Below are 23,143 nucleotides of genomic sequence, written 5' to 3'. Positions count from 1 at the left end.
CTGATCATGAGGGGATTAATATTGCCCATCTTGCTACACAGTCAAGCGTGAGACCAGTATGGAGCAGCTGAACACAGACAGTAAAGGGATCACTGACAAACTACGCCAGTTCATCAAGCGCCGGCCAATGAAGGAGACCCTCGAGAAGAAGGGGATATACAAAGGTAATGTGTTGCCCGGTGTTCTAGTGGGTTGTGGTGCTTCAACCTGGATGTGGCACAAATAGGGTTTAAATGCAAAGGGTGTTTGGGGGTTTATTGTTCACATTGTGCCTCATGCAGTTGGAGGAAGTTGGAGTTTGATGAAGTATGTTTTCCACTTTTATTTTCCACGTCTTGCTGAAAAGATGGGGATAGACTAGAATAAATTAATGCTTCTCTTCCATAGCTACATTTGATTTGATGTGTAGATAGACATGATAGGTAGAGTCAGGATTCTGGGGCCTGAAGGGTGTGTGAATGATTGTGTGGTTTGTTTCATTGAGTATGCTGCTGATTAGTTCTTCCTTTGTCATGCTTTCTCTTCTCTTGCATTCTGGTCCCTGCCTCACCTCATCCATATGTGGGAAAAAGGGTGGTGATGATGATGATGATGATGATGATGATTTGATGGTAGTGATGATGACAATGATGATGATGATGGTGATTTTTATTCGCTGCAGAATCTGTCTTTGGGAGCACACTAGCTGAGCTTCACATCCAGGACAAGACAACCATCCCCATCTTCGTGCTGCAGTGCATCAACCACATAGAGAAGTCTGAGCAGAACCTCACCACCGACGGCCTGTACCGCATCTCGGGCAATGCTGCACAGATACAGAAGATTCGTTACGAGGTCAGTTGGGCCAAGCAGCAGTAGTAGTTACAACCCAAGGCTGATCTGAATGCGAGCCTGGTGGACTGCAGCTAAAGTCACTCTTCTCCTGTAGTTCGCCATCCTTGTTTCCGAGGATAGGGAATTGAAGGACATTTGTATAACCTGACAACAGGGCTGCTTGGTTATATTGGTGCCACCTTATGAAGGCATCCTAATTCAGTGCAGTTCTGGTATAGGGGGATGCATTATGTAAGAGCATAGGGTTGTTCATGAGTTGTGCTTTGTGTTAGTACTGTAACAAAGAAGAGTAGTGGATACACTGCTTACTTTCTATTGTATTTATTTATTTTTGTGCAGGTTGGTCAGAGGAACTACACCATCTTGAGTAAAGAGAAGGAGATCCACAACCTATCTGGTGCCCTGAAGCTCTTCTTTAGGGAACTGAAGGAGCCACTCATCCCTTACGAAAACTACCAAGACTTTATTCAGGCAACAGGCTCAGGTAGGGAATGGGAAGGCTTATTGTGGGGTCTGCTGGGGAAGTGTGGCTACGACTTGGTAACTGTATCACATACTCCTGACAAATTGAAGGGCTGGTTTGTTTGGTTCCCAAGGAGACACAATTCCTATCTTATATTTAAAGATCATCGAATTTTAATGCAACCACTGCTTAGTATTCAAGTTGTGGGAGTGGCCCAGGTCTGTCAGGTGAAAACAAATTGGTTGTAGCTCCACAGTCATCACTTTTTAGTCAGTAAACTCTGTCACAAGTAAGTAGAGTCAAATGGCCATATGCTTAAGTCCCTGGTGATGTTGTTTTTGTTGTAACCCTAGGCTTACCAGGACATGATCCACTTTGAATACAGTGTTGCAGTTTTCAGTATATTCCTGCTACCACCAGACAAGCTTTCCCCAACCTAAGGAGAATCTCTATTAGTGAAGGGGTAAATGAAGACTATAACCATCATATTGTTGTTTGCACGCTGCATTTACTGGTAGTGAATCTCCTCTTTATTGTGAATTACATTATAGATATTCAAGTGATGTAATAATCTTGGGAGGTACAGTTCTTGGCATGTTTACCATTCAGTGTAACTAGACTCTGTGGTATATGTTGCTCTAAGTGTTTTTAGCATTTGAATAATATTTCATGCATTTTTTTCCTGCCAGCACAAGTACCTTAAGGGTGAGGTATGTATGGGAGATGTTGGTACCCTTCCTGAAGTTTGTTATCATCCTCTGTTATCTTTGCATGATATATCAACCTTCCATCATCCACCCCTGTCCACCTGTTTAGCTGCATCATGTTGATGAGTTGTTTGTACAGAACTGTTTACTGTACGGATTAGAATAAAAAATGGTTTAGTTGTTCAAATGTGCCAGTTTTGATGACAGTCACATGTATTATGCAGGTTTGAATACCTGAGAAGTATTTGAAAGTTTTCCAGCCATGTAATTAAAAAAAAAAAAAAAAAAAAAAAAGTTTTTGCAATACAATACAGTATACTCTGCTGAAGATATAGGTTTATACATCCAAACTTGAATTACTTGTAAAGTTTCCTCTGCATTTTTTCTAATGTTTCTTTGCAGATTATTTTGCTAATAGTGCCAGTTCCCTGTTCACTTAAAGTATTACCATATGTGTGACTGTTAAGTGTTAGCATGTTGAAATAATTTTTATTGGAGTCTTTGTGTTGGCCAGTAATTTTATATTATAGGGTGAAGTTTAATAATGCTGTGTAATTGTCACAAAATGCAGACTGATATTACTAGTATGGGATTGTTTGATGTGGTGTGTGTAACAAGCATGATTGTCCTTTTTTTATCTGGAGTGACTGCAGGATTGTTATAGTCGCGGCACATGACTCTGAGGTTGTTATTATCGTGCCCTGGCAACCTACCATTCAAAAGTGCGTCCGATTTCATGTATAATATGAGACTCGTGTGATTTGTGTATAATATGTTTGTGTATAATAATATTCATGTATAATATATTCGTGCATAATAACATGATTCGTGTACAGTATGATACGAAATCGGACGCACTTTTGAATGGTAGGTTGCCAGGGTACGATATTGACAACCTCAGAGACGTGCGCCGCCACTATAGTTGTTGTTGCTGTAGACACTTCTAAACATGAAACTGGTGGACTGCAGACTAAAGTTGCCCTTCTGGAGTTGACCATCCTCCTGTTGGGGGATAGGGAGGGAATAAAAGAATTTTATATCACCAGGCTGCGCCTTGGTGCCACCAGCTGGAATAAGGTATCTGGCTATAGATAGGTAGACAGAAACAACTGCATCACCTTTGTCCTTCAACAGGAGTGTGTATGGGATGAAAATGCATCTTTCACATTATTTGATTCTTGGTCTAGTTGAGTATTACCAAAGATGATCAGCAATTATTGATGCTCTTTTATTTTTTGATGGCCTGAGTTACAGTGGCTAAGGTAGGGCTGATCATTGATGTCTAACCCTGCAGGATTGGGCAGTGGATGGATGGATGGATGGTTTTTTGGTGGTCTAGGTAAGTGATTATGATGAATGATAATCTATTTTATGTTTTTCTTGATGGGAGGATGGATGGCTTTTGTTGGTATGAGATGGTAACGGTGATAATGATGACGTACAAAGTAGTACTAACCAGAGCTCTCGACCTTCACAGAATACCGTCGCAAAAACCAGCAGGCGGAGAAGCTGACCAAGGCAGTGAACAAACTCCCGTTGGAGAACTATGACACACTGATGGTCCTCCTGCAGCATCTTCTGAGGTGAGTGGCAAGAGGCAGATAAGGTCAGAGGGAAATACAGACTGAGGAATAGTTGCAATGGTGACCTGTTGCAAAAATGAAAGGCTGATGGTATTGGTTAACTCTTGCATTGGAGAGTCAGGCAGAAAGAGGTTGTTGTTGTAATCCTGGGCATATGTTGTGAACCCAGTGGGCTGCAGGAAATTGGCAACTTAACAGGTCACTCTCGGAGGTCTTTTGTTGAGGTTATGTGAGGGACTGTGTGTTGTGAAAATGTGGTGCCTGTGGTGAGCAGGTTTGTCAAGGTATGGGAGGCTACATTATATTGTGGGCAAATTGGTGTTTATGAGTTGTATTTTGTGTTGGTGTTGCAGCAGGGAAGGGTGGTGGGAGCATTGCAGTCTGGCTGTATGTACTTGTGTCTCTCTCTCACAAAAAGAGATGAAAATGTGTTGCTAGAGGAGTGCTATGTGCCCACCTTAATGGAAGAGGGATATTTTAGAAGAGCAGGGATCATTGAAATAACTACATAATGAACACCATAGTTATGACCTTACCATTATTTTCATCATTGGGAACAGAGGAAGGGACTGTAGTGAAGAACAGGTGTAATTTCAATAATGTGTTTGCCGGTCACAATGTAGGTTTAAATAAAATCCAAAGCTTCTTCAAACAGAAGTGTATTGATAAGTAATTCTTCTATGATTTGAAAGATTTGGTAGCCAACACTGAGACAGTGTGTGTCTGAGCTAGCCTCTTTGTGCACTGGTGTCTTTCAAATTTTTCCATTTCAAATCCTTTTCTGGATCACTAACTGAGCAATATAAACAGATATAAATGTTTTTGTATTCCTATAATAACATAATTTTCTAATATTGTTACAAATTCATTTGAAAGACATCTAAGTGAAGCAAATTTAAATAGCAAGTAAGTGTACTTTGTATTTCATTCATTCCAGGGTGAGTGAATACGAGAAAGAGAACCGCATGAGCATCTCAAACCTGGCCATCGTGTTTGGACCATGTTTGCTGTGGCCCAGGGACACCAACGCACATGACCTCATGACTGATGTAATGCTGCACAATCGGGTCATTGAGGGACTACTAGCAGACTATTCAAGGATATTTGCATCTAGGAGGTGATTGTGGGATCTCAGTTTGATAGTTCTTTAACCCATTGAAACTGGGGATGTCTTTTTCATTTTGTTTATGCTACTTTGACATTTTTATTGAGCTTTGAGGAGCTTTTTCAAAATGAGGAACTAGATATAGTGTTAAAGAACCCCATGAAAATGCCACTATTGAATAAACTCATCTGGAAAAGGAAGAATAAAATCAGAAATATTGGAGGGTTTAACTAGGATGTTGTGTTCATAAGGTACTGTGGGACTGGTACTGTATTATAATGGAAATGAATGCTCATAATCCAATGCCATTTTGATTATGTATACAATATATGAGGTGACAAGACTGGAATTGCTCTTGAGAGTTACCCATCATACTGACTCCGTACAGTGCTCAATGGCAGAGAGCAACAATACTATGGCTCTGCAACGTTTTCACAACACTTAATTTGTAACTACCATAATTTTCTGGTGTTGATCTTGTTAGAACATGGCATTGAAGATAGAGAAGTGGCAGTTTCAGGGTAAGTCGGAGGAAACAGTTTACCAGATGCTTTCATTCAACTAAGGGAAGGCCTCTTGTTATAATTGCAACCCAAGGCTCATGTGGACATGAACCCAGCAGACTGCATGTTGAAGTTGCCATTCTCCTGCAGTCTACCTTCTTCTTTTTGGGGGGTGGGGGGATAGGGAGAAGATTGAGGGGCAATTGTATTACCAGGTAGCTTCACTGTCTGGTCATATGAGTGCCACCACAATAAGGCATCATTCTCCAGCACTGCCTCATTTATTGAAGATGAGAAGTGTTAATATTGGGGGTGGGGTTACGAGGGGTAGACCGAGAAAGACATGGGACGAGGTCATTAAGTGTGACCTCAGGGTTAAAGGACTGAACAGGGTGGCTGCAATGGATCGTGCAGCGTGGAGAGCTGCCATTAGGTGACCAAGGCCGACACATGCAAGCATGTTGGAGCCTTTAAAAACGAAAACGAAATGTAACCCCTCCAGTTCAGAAAGTCAATCCTAAGCTAAATTAATCATCAGATACCAGCAAAAACAAACTTAAAAGGATGCCACCTGGTTTTGAGGGTTTAGAGTAAGTTTTCAAAGATATACAGTACTTTATTTTTTTTTTTTTTTCCCAGTACAGTGGAGTCATCATGCTTAAGAGAAAGAGAAAGTTTTGAACAAGATGGTCTTGGCGAGTCCGCTCCACATTGTTGTAGTGAAGAAATCCATGTTGATTGTTGAAGTCTCCTTAAATTGTTGTCCTGTGCCAGTAGTGTATAGCAGGTAGATATTTATACAACTTGTTCCTACCCAGCGGAGAAGTCAGGGTTGTTGACAGTGAGACTTGAGTGCAGAGGTGTCTTCCTATTCAGTGTGTTGACTGTTTATTGTGTTAGGCCACCAGTCTGGTAACATATTTACTGTATTTATGTTATTCTTGTTCTCCCCTCCTGATTGTATTCAACTTAGGAAGACCGCTCTAAATGAAAGGGTTAATGAGGGCTATATCTCATGCCTTCAGTAAAGAAAGTCTCTCCTAAGGTGAAAAAAAATCTGCTGGTAGTAAGAATAAAGCAAAAAATACACCATTGGATTGAAGGAGTTAACCCCTTCAGTCAGGTCATTTTTATATTATTATTTCTGCCTCCCAACAGTCATTTCAGATTGAGAAATGATAGATACAGCAGTCATTAATCCTTTCAATACCAGGGGCTCTCACAGACTGAATAAAATTGTATGTTGGCTGTAAGAATAAATGAGAAATGACCATTAATGTGATGGTGTTAATTACTTCATACTGATGATACATTTAATATTGTTTCTACCACGAGACTTTTATTTATTTATTTATTTTTCATACTATGGAGATACTGATAGAATTGGAGAGCTTAGATATGGCCGTCCTTAACCTCTCCACTGCTAGAGATCTGTGCTGGGTTGGATTTAATCATGTGGAGATAACAGTAACAAAATATAAAAATACAGCATGGGATTGAAAGGGTTTATACAGTATCAGCATCACAGTTTTTGTGTATTTGTGCATTTTGATTTGTAGTTCGAGGTGACTTGTTGATAGTATTTAGTTTTATTTAGCTTTGCCATATAGATATAGAGGTGTTGTGTAAAATGCTCAGTTATTGTTGTTCTATAATTATTTACTCTTTATCGTGATCTAGTTACTGAGAGGATGGAGTAACTTGATGTTAAATATTAGTCTCTGTTCTGAGTGGTATAGGAATCCTCTTAGCACCTCTTCCTTAGATATTTATTTTGCGTATTACACTAACATTCTCTTGTGTGATATTTGTATGGTTTTCAAATTGAAATAGCTTGTATCAGTAATATACAAGAGGATAATAAAGTGTAATGTGCAGAATAAACCGCTTAGAATATGCCTCATTGTCTCTAGTGGCTTATCATTCCAAGGAGTTACACATATATCCGTAATTGCATAGGAGTACATGTGTATATATATATATATATATATATATGAGGTGCTATGTTTGTCATACAGTATTTACCAACTTTTGCATAAATACACATACAGGGGGGTTCATATATGGTATGTGTATTGTGCCCCAGGTTGATAGTCAGCTCTTGAATTCTTGTGTGTTGCGGGAACAGCTTATTTAGCTTCGCCAGTATCTACCCTGCCTTTTGATATTAGCAACCAACCATGCAGTCAGTGGAAGTTATAAAAATAGACATTGTTAAATATGGAAAGGGTTAGGGAAATTGAAAATAATTCAGGGTTATCGTTGTTGTTGTTGTTACTTTTGTGGCCCTGGGGTTATGTGAATGTGAACCCAGTGGGCTGCAAGTTGAATTTGCCCTTCTCTTGCAGTTAAGCATCCTCCTTCTGGGAGATAAAGAAGGAATTGAGGGACATTTATATAGCTTCTTGAAATTTGCTTACCAAGATTACTCGTAGTTTCCTCCCAGACTTCAACCCACAGCAGTTCAAGTCAAACCTTTACAGGTTTTCATTAATGGAGGACAAATGTAGTCTGCTGTATGGATTTTTTTCTATATATTTGTTATTCCTGCCTATGTTCATCTTATTAAAAAAAAGAAAATAGCTGCCAGGTTGTATTGGTATCCCCATATGAAGGCATCCCTTTCCTTGATGCCAGGTAGATGCAGCACACAAGATTTCTCCAGCTAGTGTCAATGGGTGTGCAATATTTACAGACAACCCTGTATATCTGTGTATGCTTGTGTAGCGTTTAGTCAGGTCCTGTACGTGATTGTGTTGGATAAAAAAAGACACTTGTTATTTTTACGAAAGAATTAATCCAGCAGTGTACATACCACGATCAGTATTGCTTATTGTATTTTGTTGTAATGGTATAGTGAGTTGAAGTGTACAGTATTCCATGTTACTTTATGTACATGTATCTCAAGATGTATATTTTGAAGGAGTGTGCTGTGTTTGTTGTGTACAGGAGTATCTGTGGTCACATATATAAGATAAGGTCATATTCTGAGTAGGTCATGAGATTTCCTAACACCTTTTCTCTTTTTATTTAGTTTGCACATTACACCTTAGTATTCTCCAATATATTATTGATGCAAACCATGCTAATGTTACTACATTATGAATAATATACAAGAGAATGTTCAGACGTCATATGCAAAATAATAAGGAAAGGGTATTATGAAGCCTTGTAGACCAGCTAGAGTATGGACTGCAGTCATGGTATTGTTGTAAAATGCAGTAACAGTAGAGTCCTCATTTCAAGCGGACTTTTTATGTTCTTTTCTGTTATCAAGTTCACCAGATACAAGGTGGCCCATATATAATGCATCTCTTTCACTCCACCAGCCGATTTCTTGTGTTTGATGAATGGCTCAGTCAGCATTATTGATGACTATCCTGCGTCATTTATTAATTTCCTACTCCCACTGCCACACTGGTATTCATACCAGGAGATTGAGACGTCCCCACAACACACGAGATACATCCGAATGAGTCTGTAGTGGAGTGCTATTTACAGACCTCCTTGTATAACATAACAGTTACACATAACCTCATTCAGCTTGATGCCATCTGTTACTACAGCTTAAGGGTGACTTTTTGAAGGCACCATAGTTAAAATTAAATATGTCACTGGATTGGAGGAGTTAAAGTTCCATTTGTACCCATAAAGCATATTTGCCACTTTTCCCAAGTTTTCAGTACCAGTTGTATGGGAAAATTTCCAGAATTTTAAACACATGCTTGACGTGTGATGAGGACTGCACTTACTTATCTGTGATGGTGACATGTTTGTAAAGAGGTTTATAGATGGACACATAATATTAAGTTGGGATGGGATTCTCAGACATATTTAGGATCAGTTCCCTGTTGTCACTTAGATATGCTTTTACAGGAAGAACTAGACCAGGGAAGATTTTTCTCTACTTTTCCATGGTCTTCCTGCAGAAAACTGTTGTAACCAACATTGAATTTTGTCTCTTAACTAAGATGTTGAAGTTAGAGCATAGCACAGAGGAAGATTCGACATCCTCCTTGGCCTTCCTGTAAATTGCAACCTGAGTTAAAACAGGGAATTGTTTGTATGTGCATTGTGTATCCCGGTCCTGTACATAATTCAGCATAATGCTAAAATCAGAAAGTTCGGTGATGTAGCGTTCCTTAACCCTGGGAATTTTGATGACATTTTTTAGGTTATTTTTACTGCTAGTAGATAATTTTATTCAGTTAGGGGAGAGACTTAGAAGTGAAGGCTATATCTAACTCCTTCAGTTTTAAAGATACCTGAATAAAATCATCGAGAGAGAGCAAGAATAAACTAAAAACTGTAGCTTTGAGTTGAATGAGTTATGATATTTGATTCATTTCATAACTGAACCAGTGAAATAATACAGCACTGAGAGAATAACATATTCTTTATTCTGATGTTAGAATGACAATGTTCAATTTTAAAAATATATACAGTATGTGTGCCTGCATAATGTTATATCCAGTATATTATTCAGATCAGTATGCTCTTGATTAGATGCAACTTAACCTGCTCAGTATGGAGATGTCTTACCTTTTATTCTTGCTATCCCCAGACAATTAACTCATCTTGAGATTTTTTTTTTTTGTTTTAATCAGAATCTCCCTTGAGTTAAGTGAAATTGTCAGGAGATAAGAATGAAGGAAAATAAGTCGCCATACTGAAGAGGTTGATCTTTGTTCATATATTCCAGTAATACAATTTTGTTATATAGCTCAATGAATATCTTTAAAAAGAGTAATTGATTTGCAACCTGAATGGAGTTGTCTCAGTTATTGCTTCTTACAGTATTCCCATAGTCCTCTAAATATCTGTTCAAAGATAGACCAAGTATAGCCTTTGAAGCTTTTATAGTGATTTTATCATTCTGAGTGGTATTCCATAATAATTACATGCAAGTTGCTATTGAAGCCTGTGTGTGCAGTGCAGTACACATTGATACAGAATGCTTTAGTTTTATCATCATCACCATCATCATCTTCATCATCATCTTCATCATCATCATCATCATCATCATCATACATACCTAGTTAATATGCAATATGTACACACATATATTAGGAACAGAATGTGTACCACTATATGTGTGCCGGACCTTGGGTGTTGGTTTTATGACATATTAAGAAATAGTATTCTGTATGCAGATATCCAAATTTCAATTATTACATAACTGTTAGGTACCACTGATTTATATACTAAATATATAAACTCACAGTATCTTCATATGTACAGTAGTCCTTCATACTGTATATACAAGATTTGTTTTAATGTTAACTTCATTAATTTCAAGATTGGTAACTTCTGTAGTTTTGGAGATATTACTGCAATTGCTGTGTATTGTTTGAAGATGTATTGTCCGAAGATTATTTGTATATACTTTTATTACATGCTTGTTGATGAGAGAAGTAACTGTACAGGTTACTGTAGTTACATGTTATAATGTGTTTTGACTTAAGTTCATATATGTGTATCATGCCAAGTCAGTGTACTGTATTGGCACATAGTCACTTGTTATTTATGAACAAAACCAACTAATATAATTTATTATACTGTACTGACACTAACTTTCATGTGCTCATGCCTCTCAGTGCAGGTGCACTGCTTAGTCACAGAGTTTGGTTATCAGAGGAAATAGCCAGTGTATGTGCGTTCGTGCGTGTGTGCCTGTGTGATGTTAGTGTCTGTCTTTGTGGTGGTGTCAGCTGACTGCTTTTTTGTGAAGTGCTCATACATTATCTGGCCCTAAAGTGCAGTAAGTATTACCTTTGCCAGTATTTGTGGATCACTGGAATGTTATTAAACAGTCCCTCTAAAACTTTAATTGGAATATTACTTGAGCCATTAAAAAAAAAAACTTTAAAGATTTATGGCAGTCAGTTGACTGGTGCCCAGCAGGATCACCAGGTGTTCACATCCCTTTAGGAGAATGTGATTTGTGAGGTAAAGAGTTGTGATTATAGTGAAGTAAAGAATTTGTTGAGTGTTTGAAGGGAAGTTTGTTATGGCTATTATTAAGCATGAACTACTGAATATTTGTAAGCGAGAGAGAGAGAATAATTTGTGTAATATGGAGTAGAAAGTGTGCTGTCTTTGTCTGTGTTTAGACAGTCATTATCAGCTACTCATACCCATTGGCATCATAAATAAAAAGTATCCATGTGTGATATAAGATACTCTTATGATGTAGTTTATGATAATTAGAAATGGTAACATATATTTGTGTAGAGTCAGTATTTAATTCATATTGTACCAGTTATGCATATTAGTACAGTAATGTACAAAAAATTAGTAGTAGTAAATTTTTATGGCTTATATACGTTACATGTTCACATGTCTATACCTATTAAGTTTGGTAACAGTGAGACCAGGCCTAAAAATTACCAACCAAATAGTGTATTCCCTGCATGCTTCCTTGCATGCTTCAGTAGGTGACTATACAGTACTCTTATTTTACTCTAATTTGTCCCAGATTTTTGGTCTTTTGCAGCTTGTTTCATTTAGACAGTACTGTACCCCCAGCGTCCATTTAGCAGCATTTTTTCATGAATAGCATCAATTTCTAGTGTTTATTTCTTGTTACAGCTTAGTTTCAAAATAGGGATATAGCAGCTTTAGGCCAGGTTGGAATAAAAAAAATATTTAGGGACACCCTTCCTTTCTGTATTGGCCTGGAAATGTGATAATTGGACCACTCAGCATCTGTGTTTATGAGTTCTTAATACTGTATTTCCTTTGGCATAGGAAGAGAGATGACAGTGATTGTATTACTATCACAAGTTAAAGTTTGTTGACAATCCACTGCTGTTGTTGTGTCTTGCTTTCGTTGGAGAGTATCTTTCCTACTCGTACTCGACACCCTTCCTTTCTGTATTGGCCTGGAAATGTGATAATTGGACCACTCAGCATCTGTGTTTATGAGTTCTTAATACTGTATTTCCTTTGGCATAGGAAGAGAGATGACAGTGATTGTATTACTATCACAAGTTAAAGTTTGTTGACAATCCACTGCTGTTGTTGTGTCTTGCTTTCGTTGGAGAGTATCTTTCCTACTCGTACTCCTTTGTTTCCTTGATAATGCTTTCATGTATAAATAGTTCATGTAACACCATCCAGTGCCACAGCCAGCTGGGAAATGTTGGCAAATTTCTGGTTTTTGGTCATAGTAGTACCATGGATTTCTTTTCTCCTCTGGCTTTTGAGTGCTGTATGATCTCTGATGTCTGTCTGGCTTTAGTACAGGGTAGTTTATTCTTCAGTTCAATTCCATTCCTCTGCCTTGTGTTGCTTTTCTTGTTGTGGCCCCAGGATAATCTGGATACAGACCTAGTGGGGCACAGACTGAAATTGCTTTTCTCATGCAGCCCTCGAGCCTTCTTTTTTTTTTAAACGGGGAGTTAAGGGGTGTTTCTACAACTGAGTAGTCATACTGGTTACCACGTTACGGCGTCCCTCTCCAACACTCTCCGACTTGTGTCCTTCAGATGATGAAAACGTATTGCTGTGAGTCTCCCAGTCTTACATAAACAGGGAAAATTGAATTAGGATGATTATAATAACTTTAAGCAGATTGATGTACCATAAGTAGTATGCCCAGTGAAGTTCAATGGCTTGACTGGAAGTTTCATCATCATCCAGACCATGTTTCTTATCTAAGGAAGTTTGTGTTACTTTTATGGTAGAAGGAACTAATTAAGAGTTGTCCTCATATGAATGAAATTTGTACCATGACAATCGTATTTAGTGCTGATGAAGTACTGTAGTAGAGTATTTATCATTATGTATGTTGCAAGACTATATTGGTGTGAAATATTAATCTGTTTTGAAAAATGAGCACGATAATATAATAATAGTTGTGTAAAGTACTGTACTGCGTTGAGAGGGCATGAGTAGTTGTAACGTGACTTTTACTGATGTCATTCCCTTTGTCAGCAACTGTGACTGCCGTAGTGTACTGACATGTATAGGTATGCTCTAGGTTCCAACTTGTAAATAAATGGATAAAGTTCTACTGATTTTTATCATGATTTTATCCATTTCCCATCTTACTGGATATAGGGGGAGGGGACTGGAATAAGAAAAAGTTTTTACATGCTTTTACAGTAAACATACCCATTAATTCAGTTTATATACTGCAGTATATTTATAAAAGCTAGGGATTAAGGATTGATTATTATACATGATCAATAGGGACTGCTGAGGAATGTATGTGGAGTACAGAGAGTTGATAGGATACAAAATAATGTGATTCATGAAAGATGCAGAGTGAGGAAGTCTGTGGACACTAGATTCGAAGAGAGTGTACTGAGATGGTATGGTCATGTGGAGAGAATGGATAACAATAGAGTGGTGAAAAAGGTATATCTGAACAACTTTGAAGAAGGGAGGAGGCAAGGTAGGCCAAGGAGAAGGTGGAGGGATATGGGGGATGAGTGTGTGAGGAAGAAAGGTTTGGAAGTCGGTGAGGCTAGGGATTGACAAGAGATCGAGCTGGCTTGATGAATATAATGAGGAGGAGCACATGATCAGAGATTTGGCACTCCTTTTTAACATGACAGTGTCTGGATTGACTATCAGATACATTTATGTGAAACTACAGAACTTGGTGAATGTTTTTGGCATATCAGATAGAGCCAGGATTCCAGAGTTTTGAATGGTGAGCGAATGGAAGCGTGGCCCATTGGACTGGGCAAATTTGTGCTGTCTGTACATTGCTACTCCTCACTCTGCCCAAGGGTGGGAAAGGAGGTCCTGGTGATGATGATGATGATGATAAAACAGTAGTTAGAAAGATACGTTTACAGCACTTAATTGGAACTAAATTGATTTCCTGGCAAAGAGGCTAAGGGGTTTTAAGTTGAACTTACTTTGTACTGCTTTCAATGCCAAACAGAACATGTGCCTGTACTGGGATGGTTAATTTGTGCTTAGTGATTTTATACCCGTTTTTCAGTAATTACTTCATACTTTTCAGCCCATAAAAATCATTTTAACACTGAACATCTAAGAAAAAGGTGTCAAGAACAGGCCAAGGCACTGTACATGTATCATAAATTTTAGGCTAATTGTCCCAGATATAACGACATGAGGCCATGCCAACAAGCACTGGTCCATCTATCTATTGTCAGACGCCATAATCCCGAAAGGGGTGGCCATTTGACTTCGAGTTATTTGTTTTATGGGGAGGGGCACTAACCCTTAACCAACCCACTTGTTGACACGTACGGAGCACGTATGGTTTGGTTATATGGTTACCACCCAGCGTTGTAAATGGTTTCTTGGCCTACAGAAAACGAAGAGAACATACAACACATTCTTTCTACGATATACATGAGGAACTTGACTCTGTAGTATTGTGACATGAGAAAGCAGAAGAATGGAAAATGGCATGCCCTCATGAAATGGTATCAAGGAAAAGTTGTAGTACTAGGAGGCTGCCGAATGATCAGCTGATAGATAAATACCGCGGAGCTAAAATTATTTCATTAACCAGTAATGTAAAGGTAAAACTTGATTGCTTATATTCATTTCATGTGTACTTTATTATATGTAATTATAAACAATTCAGATTTTTATTCGATTTAAAATGTTGATATTTGGCATTAGACGTAGGTGGCAAAATCTAATAACCCCGTAAGCGGACATCCTTGCAGCAGAAGCCACACACTTGAGTGAATATATTTAGCTGGGGGTTACGTAGCGGTAATATATTGATACACCATAGTTCTCCTCTGCATTAATACTAGAGCATGTGAGTATAGAGGCATTAACCACGGCTTGCCATAAAGACTCCCAGGAGAGCCAGCTGACTAAACCCATTGAAGTCTTGCACCTGTGTTGTTAACATGGTATTCCTTGATCACCAGTAATTTTTATTACGTAAGGCTTGCCTCCATTACAAGGATGAGCTTTGTAATTTCGTACACAGCTTGATGTGGGTGAGGTTTAATTTGTAATAATAAGTATTGGGTATATGTATTTGCTTGTATGTCTGTGCTTTGTTGGTGGGAGTTTCCTGTCTTAAGCCCATGTGAATATGAGGTCAGTTTTCGGTAGTTCACATGACTCGATTTCAAATAAAAAGTATATCTTCTGGTCAATTTTAGTGTGATCTGAATAATTTGAGCTTCATAAGCAACGTTGGGTCTGGTTAGTACTTGGATGGGTGACCGCTTGGGAACACCAGATGCTGTTGGCATCCCTACGTGTCAAGTGGGGTTGGTGGAGGATTAGTGCCCCTCCCTGTAAAACAATTAACTCTAAGCCATTGGCCACCCCATCTGGGATACATGGAGTCTGGCAATGAATGAATGAATGATATTTGTTGTAAATCACTTATTTTGGGGATTAGGTTAACCCAAGGTAAAATATATATTTGGGTAATTAAGGAAGCTTGCAGGTTGCCCGTGACAATGTTTACCAACGATCTCACTGGTGTAACTTTAGAAGTAACCAACGTTACCAATTTTCATTATGTTACGTCTCTGAACTATTCTAACTAAGACTTACCTTTTAAGGCTAGTTTGAGTTGGGGGAGCAAATTTTGTAGGGGTAGTCATATAGTGGCTTAGGTTAGGTTGTCGCTCAGTAACGGATGAATGTTGCACCATATTGGCTTGTGCAGGCGTGTGCATTTGGTCTATGTCAGGCTCTAGATTAGGCCTAGGTTAGGTTAGGTTAGTTTGGGTTATTTTAATGCAAAATAGTGCATTTTTTATTAATCTTGATCATGATTTTGGGGGATAAACCCACTTTTGGAAATCTTACTCAAAATTCCAAAAGGGGGATTTTCCCCCAAAAATGAGGGTCAAAACTAATTAAAGCACAGTATTTTGCATTGGAAACCATAAAAATAATAATAAAAGAAAACGTTGGTTACTTCTAAAAATTTAACATCTCACTGACTGGAGGTGTCAGTGTATCTTGTGTCAAAACAATGGGAAACACTGATTTAACCAAACCCAACCTTACTTGCATTTGACAGCCAGCTTTCTATCTATCTATCTATGTATAGCCAGCTTTCAAATATAAAAAATGCATGTTAATAATGTTAAATATAGCTGGCTACTGGTAGACATCAGCAGAGATCCAAGGTATTTAAATACCGGATTTTCACATTAAATATACTGTATACCGTATTTCTGAAAATATATGTATAGTGGAATATATTCAAAATAAAGTGGCCTACAGTGTGGTTGTCAGATTTCCTGGATCGAGTGATGTGAATTGCTGAAAATTGACTGAATATTATCTATATATGGCACTGACCTGGTTCATGTTGGAGAGTACAGTAATGGACTGTCAAGGTTTTTAACCTCACATATCACAGACACTATATTTCTTTAGTTACTTTTTTTTTTTTTTTTTTTTTTTAATAAGGGCACATATTTTGTGGATTTTTCTTTCAAGTAATCTGTATACGTATTTTATTATACAGGTATATATCATCTTTCTGAGGAAGACTAGTCTCAAATCATCTTTCGATAGATTTCATGTTATGTGTACTGTACGTTGGAAGTGACATCCAACACATGAGGCTTGCACAGCAGCCCTGTGTAAAAATACCAGGTTAGGTAAGATTATATTTATTTTTGTTTTTGACAGGTGAAGCATCAGTGACATATGAATGCCAAAGTCATAAAAATTGTTAAAAGTCATTGGAAATTTTGTTTCACTTTGATCACTTCCTCTGAAAAAGATGCAAAGTTAGGTTAGCCTCTGTTATTGACAAACAGAGCATCTTCAAAGTCATCAGATTCATTGAGAAAACCCTTGTTTCCTTATGAAAGCCAAGAGTGCCCAGGAGTAAAAATTTGCCATATTGTTCCCTCCATGTCAACAAGTTGATTGGCAGAGGGTTAGTGCCCCTTCCCTTAAAACAACTAACTTTGACAAATGGCTATCCTTTATGGGATCGTGGCATCTGGCTATGAATAGGTAGATTGTCTTTCTCTTCTGTATATTTCTTCAGCTCAAGGTATAAATTGTCTGCTTGAGCTGTTTATCATGACTAAGACCTCACCTAATAGCCCACATAAAGGCTACAGTAAGTTAATATACACATTCACTGTTCTCTGCCAGCCATCAGCATTCCTACATTCTTATCTGATCCTTTACTGTTCACACATGACCTTACCAAGATCACTCATTCCCAGTTATCCACTTCCATTCATTGTTATTTCACACAATACCATCTTCTCATATCTGCCATCCTAGATTAAATTCATTACCATACTTTACCATCCTCTTCTCTTCTTTATCCACACTTCATATTCATACAACTATTACTAAGCTTTGGGAAGGCCTCTCTGCCCCTGTGTAGGTAGTTCATCAAGAGGCAGTGAAATCAATCATGTTCCTAACCCCTGTTCCCTGGCTCCTATAGGACCTACATAGCTGGCTGCACTATAGATGGTGGACAGCAGGAATGCCAGTTTTTTTTTCTGAATGTTGAACTAATTTTCTTTATGTTTCCAGGCAGTCAGAGGTCAGGGTCACAGGCTGTGGTCAGGGGTTCGACCTTTTGAACAGTTGTTGGGTACAAGTGTTGCGCACTGAGTACTCCGTCTAGTTCATGTTTGTTAGTCACATATTTTCTTCTACATAATATGAGTGTTGGAAATGTGCTGCGGATGCACAGAAACCCATAATAACCACAGTACTCCATTTGTAATTGCTTAATAGTGAATAGTACACATGTTCTGTGAAAGTTTGGGGAAGCATCTAGTTATCTGTCTAGTCCTTGTCAGTAACCAGGCAAGGAAAGAAGCTTTGACAGATATGTAAGTACATTTGTGCTTCGTTAGTTGTTATTGCTTTTAATTATGTGTGTACTGTAATCTGAAGAAAAGTACCAGTTATTAAAGCTTAGTAAATGAAATATGCAGAGGCAAAGCTACAGTATCTGTGACTACTGATAAGTGAAATTAGATCTTTGCATTTGAACATGAAGTTTTTGCCTACAATCCATAATGCCGTGGTAAATTAACTTAATACAGTATCGCATCAGTATGTTGTTTTATATTTGTTCAGATTATTATTTTTGATACCATACTGTGGATATTCTTTAAATATTTGATAAGTGGTTGTCCCTGCATATTATCTCACCAAATATGAAACAGTGAAAGCTTAGAGAATACATTAAGTTTAGATTTATGTAGCAAATAATTATGGTAAATGGTGTTCACAACTTTTTTGTGTGCGTGGGTAACACACTAAGCACATACTGAGCTAAGTTTGGTTAAAAATCCACTAATGTTTAGGGTATATAGTCAGGTGTGGACAGTGTCTTCTAATGGGCCGAGGTTGCATGTACTGTTTGCTGCATATGAATGTGGGTTTGAATATTTAATGCCAGGATTCCCTATTAGTTGGGTATATGCAGAGACACATAAAAAGATTAAGAGTATGTTGAGAGAGAGAACATTGCCTTAATCCTTTTAGTATCGTATTCCATTGCACTTTACTTGTACATCATCATCTTGCCAAACATACATCCAACCCAGATAAGGAAGGCTTTAGTAATTGTGGAAAATGAATGTAGATGATGAGCACAGACATTTTGAAACTGTCTTAGCACGTGTGTGGTTGCAATGTTTTTTTGTGCAAAGAAGAAGAACCACAGGTTGGAAGTCTGCAAGTTGTTTTTTTCTGGGAAAAATTATACAAAAAGAAGCAAACTAACCATAACATTTACTAGTGTTGTACAAGTGATGATGGTCATGAGTACTCATGGTTAGCCCTTAACCCTCAAACTGTGAGAAGGATCCTAAGCTGCAGGAAATCATTGGGTGATGGCAGTAATATAGTAAAAAAAAGATAGTCATTATTCATATTCCCAGTGAGTAAATTTTACTCTTGCAATTACCAGACAATAGTATTTAGCATAGGATAGGCTTTTTAGGATGGAGGGGTTATGTATAGTCTTAATTAACTCTATCAGTGCAAGAGGTGTTTATTTTTACTGAATAACAGCCATCATGTAACATCAAGAATAAACTTAAAATGCTGTCACCAATTTTAGAGTGGTTAAGGATTATTGGGGAGTGTGTCCAACTCAGCAATACAAGACCCTTTTCCAGAACTGAATACAGTTTAGAAAGTAGGAAGAATTAACTCCCTCAGATATCATTATAGTAAGAAAGTTAATGATGATGGAGTTCCCCAGTTTACAGCATCAGTACTAAGTAATCCCTCTATTATCTAGATGGCCACTATCTGGACAATCCATTAACTGGATGCTGTGATCTGGCTGTTCCAAACCATTATTCATACATTTTTCTATTTTATCCAGACAAAATGCCTGCATCCAGGTGGAAATTATGGTCACTGTAGGGTGTGGCCCAGCAGTGGTGATTGCTTGTCTGTGGTTGATAGGTCTGCTTGACCATGGTAATTACTTGGCTGTGGTTTATAGGTCTGCTTGACCAGAGTAGTGTTAAACACCAGGAACAAGTGTTGTACTATGTATTGTAGTGGCCTCTTACACTGGCTTTCAAAGTTAGGTTACGTACAAATGGGGGCCAAGGGAATAGTCCATTATCCAGACGGGGCTATTACCTGGTCATACCTTTGGCCCTATTACATCAGATGATTGAGGGACTATTGTATTCAGGGCATACAGAGAGGATGTAACATGACCCTGGCAGAGTACTCCAAGAATGACTAATTTGGGCCACACATCTTAATTGTAGTCTTGACAGACTGAAAGAATGATGCTGGAGAGAGATGCCTTCATGTGGTGGCACTTGATATAACTGGGCAGTGTGGGTATACAAACATTCCACAACTCCTGGTTGGTCCCCTGAATGGAGGAAGATGGACTGCAAAAGAAGGGTACCTTCAGCCTGCAGTCCACTGGGTTCACATTCCGAAGAGCCCAGGGCCACACTGTCATCAGTCTTGTGACATTCATGTTGTTCACACACTTCTCTCTCAATTTTAATGCAGTTACAGTACCAGTCTTAGCACTGTGCTGCAACATGACAGTATTGTAATATCTGAACAAACTTTCTGATTTCTCCTGCACTGAATATCCATTGCTTGTTAACAGAAGATTATTGGCAAGAAAGACTGAGCAATGCTGTAATACCTTAACCCTCTCATTACTTGGGTCCCATCTTAACTAAAGAAAATAAAAATACAGTAAATAAAAAATAAAATAAGATGAAAAAGTCAAAGATAAAAAGTACAAAATGAATAAATAAATAAAAAAATTGATTGTCAAACCAAATTAAAGGCATCTGTTTTACTGAAGAGGGAAAAAAAAAAATGTATCTAACCCCTTTGCTCAGTATCACAAGGGCTTGCAGAACTCTCGCTATGATGCTTTATTTTGTCCTGTATTCTTGCTACCATCAGATTGCTTTCACCCTTGGAGGGAGATTTTAAACTGAATGGGTGTTTGGAAACTGCTGCTAACCACTTCGCTATGAATAATATTCTTAGGCTAAATAATATATGATGAATATAATCCACGAGTAGTAACAACAGCAAAAAAGACAACTAAATAAATAAGGAGCACTGAAAGGGTTTATTGTTTGTTAAATTTTGAATGTGCCTACAACAGTTTCTTCAGTGTAAATACACCTTTTAAATCCTGAAAGCATGAACGTGGGAGAATGGATGACCAGGAGGAGCGGGTATTGGATGAGCAGGAGTGGCACGTGGAGGCAGCAGCAGTCATCCAGGACGTGAAGGACTGTGTAGCACAGATGGTGGTCTCTGACCTGCCCTCTTCCAACACTGCCATATTTTTCAACCTCACAACTAGAGAGGACAAAACATACTGTGTTGAGCTCACTGCATCAGGCTTCAGGTAGGGCTTACCTGTTGGGTCATTCCATGCAGATTTCAACCTTTAGTGTATGTCAGTCTCAGAATTGATCACAAATATATAAATATATAAAAACATATAAATTATATAACATTTTAAAGCTTAAACATTGAATTTTATGAATCTGGACAGAAAAAGTTTCTATACTATCAACTGAGAGTATCAGCATTGACCTGAGTATGCATGTGTTTGGAATACTGTCATTGGGTTTTATTGAAATAGCATCTGTTTGAGTTATAATTGTCACTAAAATTTTTTACATATATTTTGTGGTCAGACTGTGACACAACCTTGCAGTGGAAGTGCTTCAGGAATAACATGTGATGTTTTTTAACGTTTTTCCCATACACAGTCTTTTGAATTGGAGAAAACTAATATAACTTTATATTATAAATAGGCATCCTAGTACCTTACTAGTGTAGCCCTGTGATATCTTGCAAGAGAAACTGGTGAGCCATATGCTTGTCACATACGTTACATGCATAGCGAGAAGAACATTGCCAGAAAAAGATGTGAAGTTTCTCATGCACATCTTTGAACAAGAAATCACTACATTTACACTGAATTCGGAGAGAGATGGGTTGGTACAATGGCAGGGCTGGGTGGGTTGATGTGATGGATGGCATCATTGGGTGAGCAGAGTGGGTGGGGAGGCTGGGAGACCGTGGTTGGTGGGCAAGATAGGTTGTTGGAATGCGTGGGTTGCCAGGGTGGCTGAGAAGATTGTGTGGCTGGAGTGCTCTGTGTGGGTGGTTTGGTGGGTGGGTTCAGGGTGGGTAGGTGAGTGGGTAGATGTGTTGGGTGGCATTGTTAGATGAGCTTGGTAGGTGACATTCGTGGGTGGGCAGGGTGGATGGCTGAGATCAGTGTGCTTGGTGGGTTGCGCAGGTACTGGGAAGAGTGAGTGTTGGATAGGTTGAATGAGCAGGTGGATGGATGGATATGTGGCACCCCACATGACAAGGCAGGAGTGGAACTTTTAGGGCTACTAGTCATATAACTTGTCACTGTTATTTAGATTTTAGTATATTGTTTAGAAGACAAATAAATATTTGGAATGTTGGAGGAGAGCACCATGGTTCAAATCTAAGAGGTGATCAGAGGTTTTCCAGTCATCTAGGCACTTCCAGGGTCATAGGTTGATCTGCTATACCAGTAATGGTGTGGATTACTGCATGGTAGCCCAACCTTGGGCCCTCCAGTGCCCTTACATGGTTAGTGAAGGATTAATCATTACTTTTTCGTAACTATAAACTCATCATCATTATATCCGTTCTCTTTTCCAATATATCCATGCATTCTGATGTGAAGTTAGCATATATTTAGATAACAGCAGGTTTCAGTTACATTTGTCAGAGATTTAGGCTTTACTGGTATGTCACTGTATTTAAGTCTTTGTAGACTGTAGTCTTGCTTTATCATAGGTGTGTTGATATCCTCTTTGATTATGTGACCTTTGTAGACCTTTACTATATCTCCAGTCTTTTTCACCATGCAGGATTGTAAGTGAAAAGTACGACGACAACTCACAGCCCATGGAGGAATACTTTGAGACACCATATGCCCTCCTGGACCGCATCAGCCCACTCTACCGCGAGAGCTTCAGTTCCGCTCTGGCACAGAAGTTATCTGTGCTGGCTGCTAGTGAGGAGAAGGATGGGGTGGAGGTTAATGAGTGATGGAAAGTGATTGGTCAACTTCTGCTGCTCAAGTAGTTGCTAAAATAGTGTCATACATTACTGAACAGTAATAGTTCATGAAAATTGTGTCATAGCTACATTACAGAACAGAATAATAGTTGCAAAAAGTGTTATATGTTGTATAATACAGTATGGGCATAATTTCTGGAATAGTGTCATATGTTGCCGAGTGACTAGCCTTTTGTTTGGATGTGGCAGTGATGGCAAGTTTTATTCATTGCTGCTGCTATGAATTTTCAAGTGCTACCTCTCAGAAACCATAGTCACTGCCTTCTGCCATAATTTGTTTCCTAGTGTTGAACATAAGCTAATTGTCATTGCCATGGTAGCAAAGTGACTTAACTCTCACATGATTCTGGATCTATTTAGCTTTGATCTGCCGTGTGTGCTAGAGTATGAGTTAACTT

General features: G+C 38.4%; 2 protein-coding genes across 2 annotated transcripts in view; both read left to right on the top strand.

Annotated features, from left to right (window-relative positions):
* Positions 1–4,708, top strand: part of LOC145405480 (uncharacterized) — a 33,137-nt gene extending 28,429 nt beyond the window's left edge. Inside the window, exons 12-16 of the mRNA XM_080276833.1 lie at positions 42–164; positions 662–834; positions 1,174–1,318; positions 3,482–3,587; positions 4,525–4,708. Of these exons, the coding sequence (XP_080132959.1) occupies positions 42–164; positions 662–834; positions 1,174–1,318; positions 3,482–3,587; positions 4,525–4,708 (731 nt within the window). The remainder of the gene's footprint in view (positions 1–41; positions 165–661; positions 835–1,173; positions 1,319–3,481; positions 3,588–4,524) is intronic.
* Positions 4,709–14,872: 10,164 nt separating this feature from the next.
* On the top strand, positions 14,873–23,110 carry LOC145405455 (GSK3-beta interaction protein-like). Its single transcript, XM_080276800.1, has 3 exons — positions 14,873–14,952; positions 20,807–21,018; positions 22,535–23,110. The coding sequence occupies exons 2-3, from the start codon at positions 20,822–20,824 to the stop codon at positions 22,713–22,715; spliced, it is 378 nt and encodes a 125-aa protein (XP_080132926.1). The 5' UTR covers positions 14,873–14,952; positions 20,807–20,821; the 3' UTR covers positions 22,716–23,110.
* The last annotated feature ends 33 nt before the right edge of the window (positions 23,111–23,143 follow it).

This window comes from Coenobita brevimanus, chromosome 67 (assembly GCF_032717465.1).
Source record: "Coenobita brevimanus isolate Jiangsu-jjx chromosome 67, ASM3271746v2, whole genome shotgun sequence".
In the NCBI taxonomy this organism is placed as follows: Eukaryota; Metazoa; Arthropoda; class Malacostraca; order Decapoda; family Coenobitidae; genus Coenobita; species Coenobita brevimanus.
This window is presented reverse-complemented; position numbering and strand designations above follow the sequence as displayed.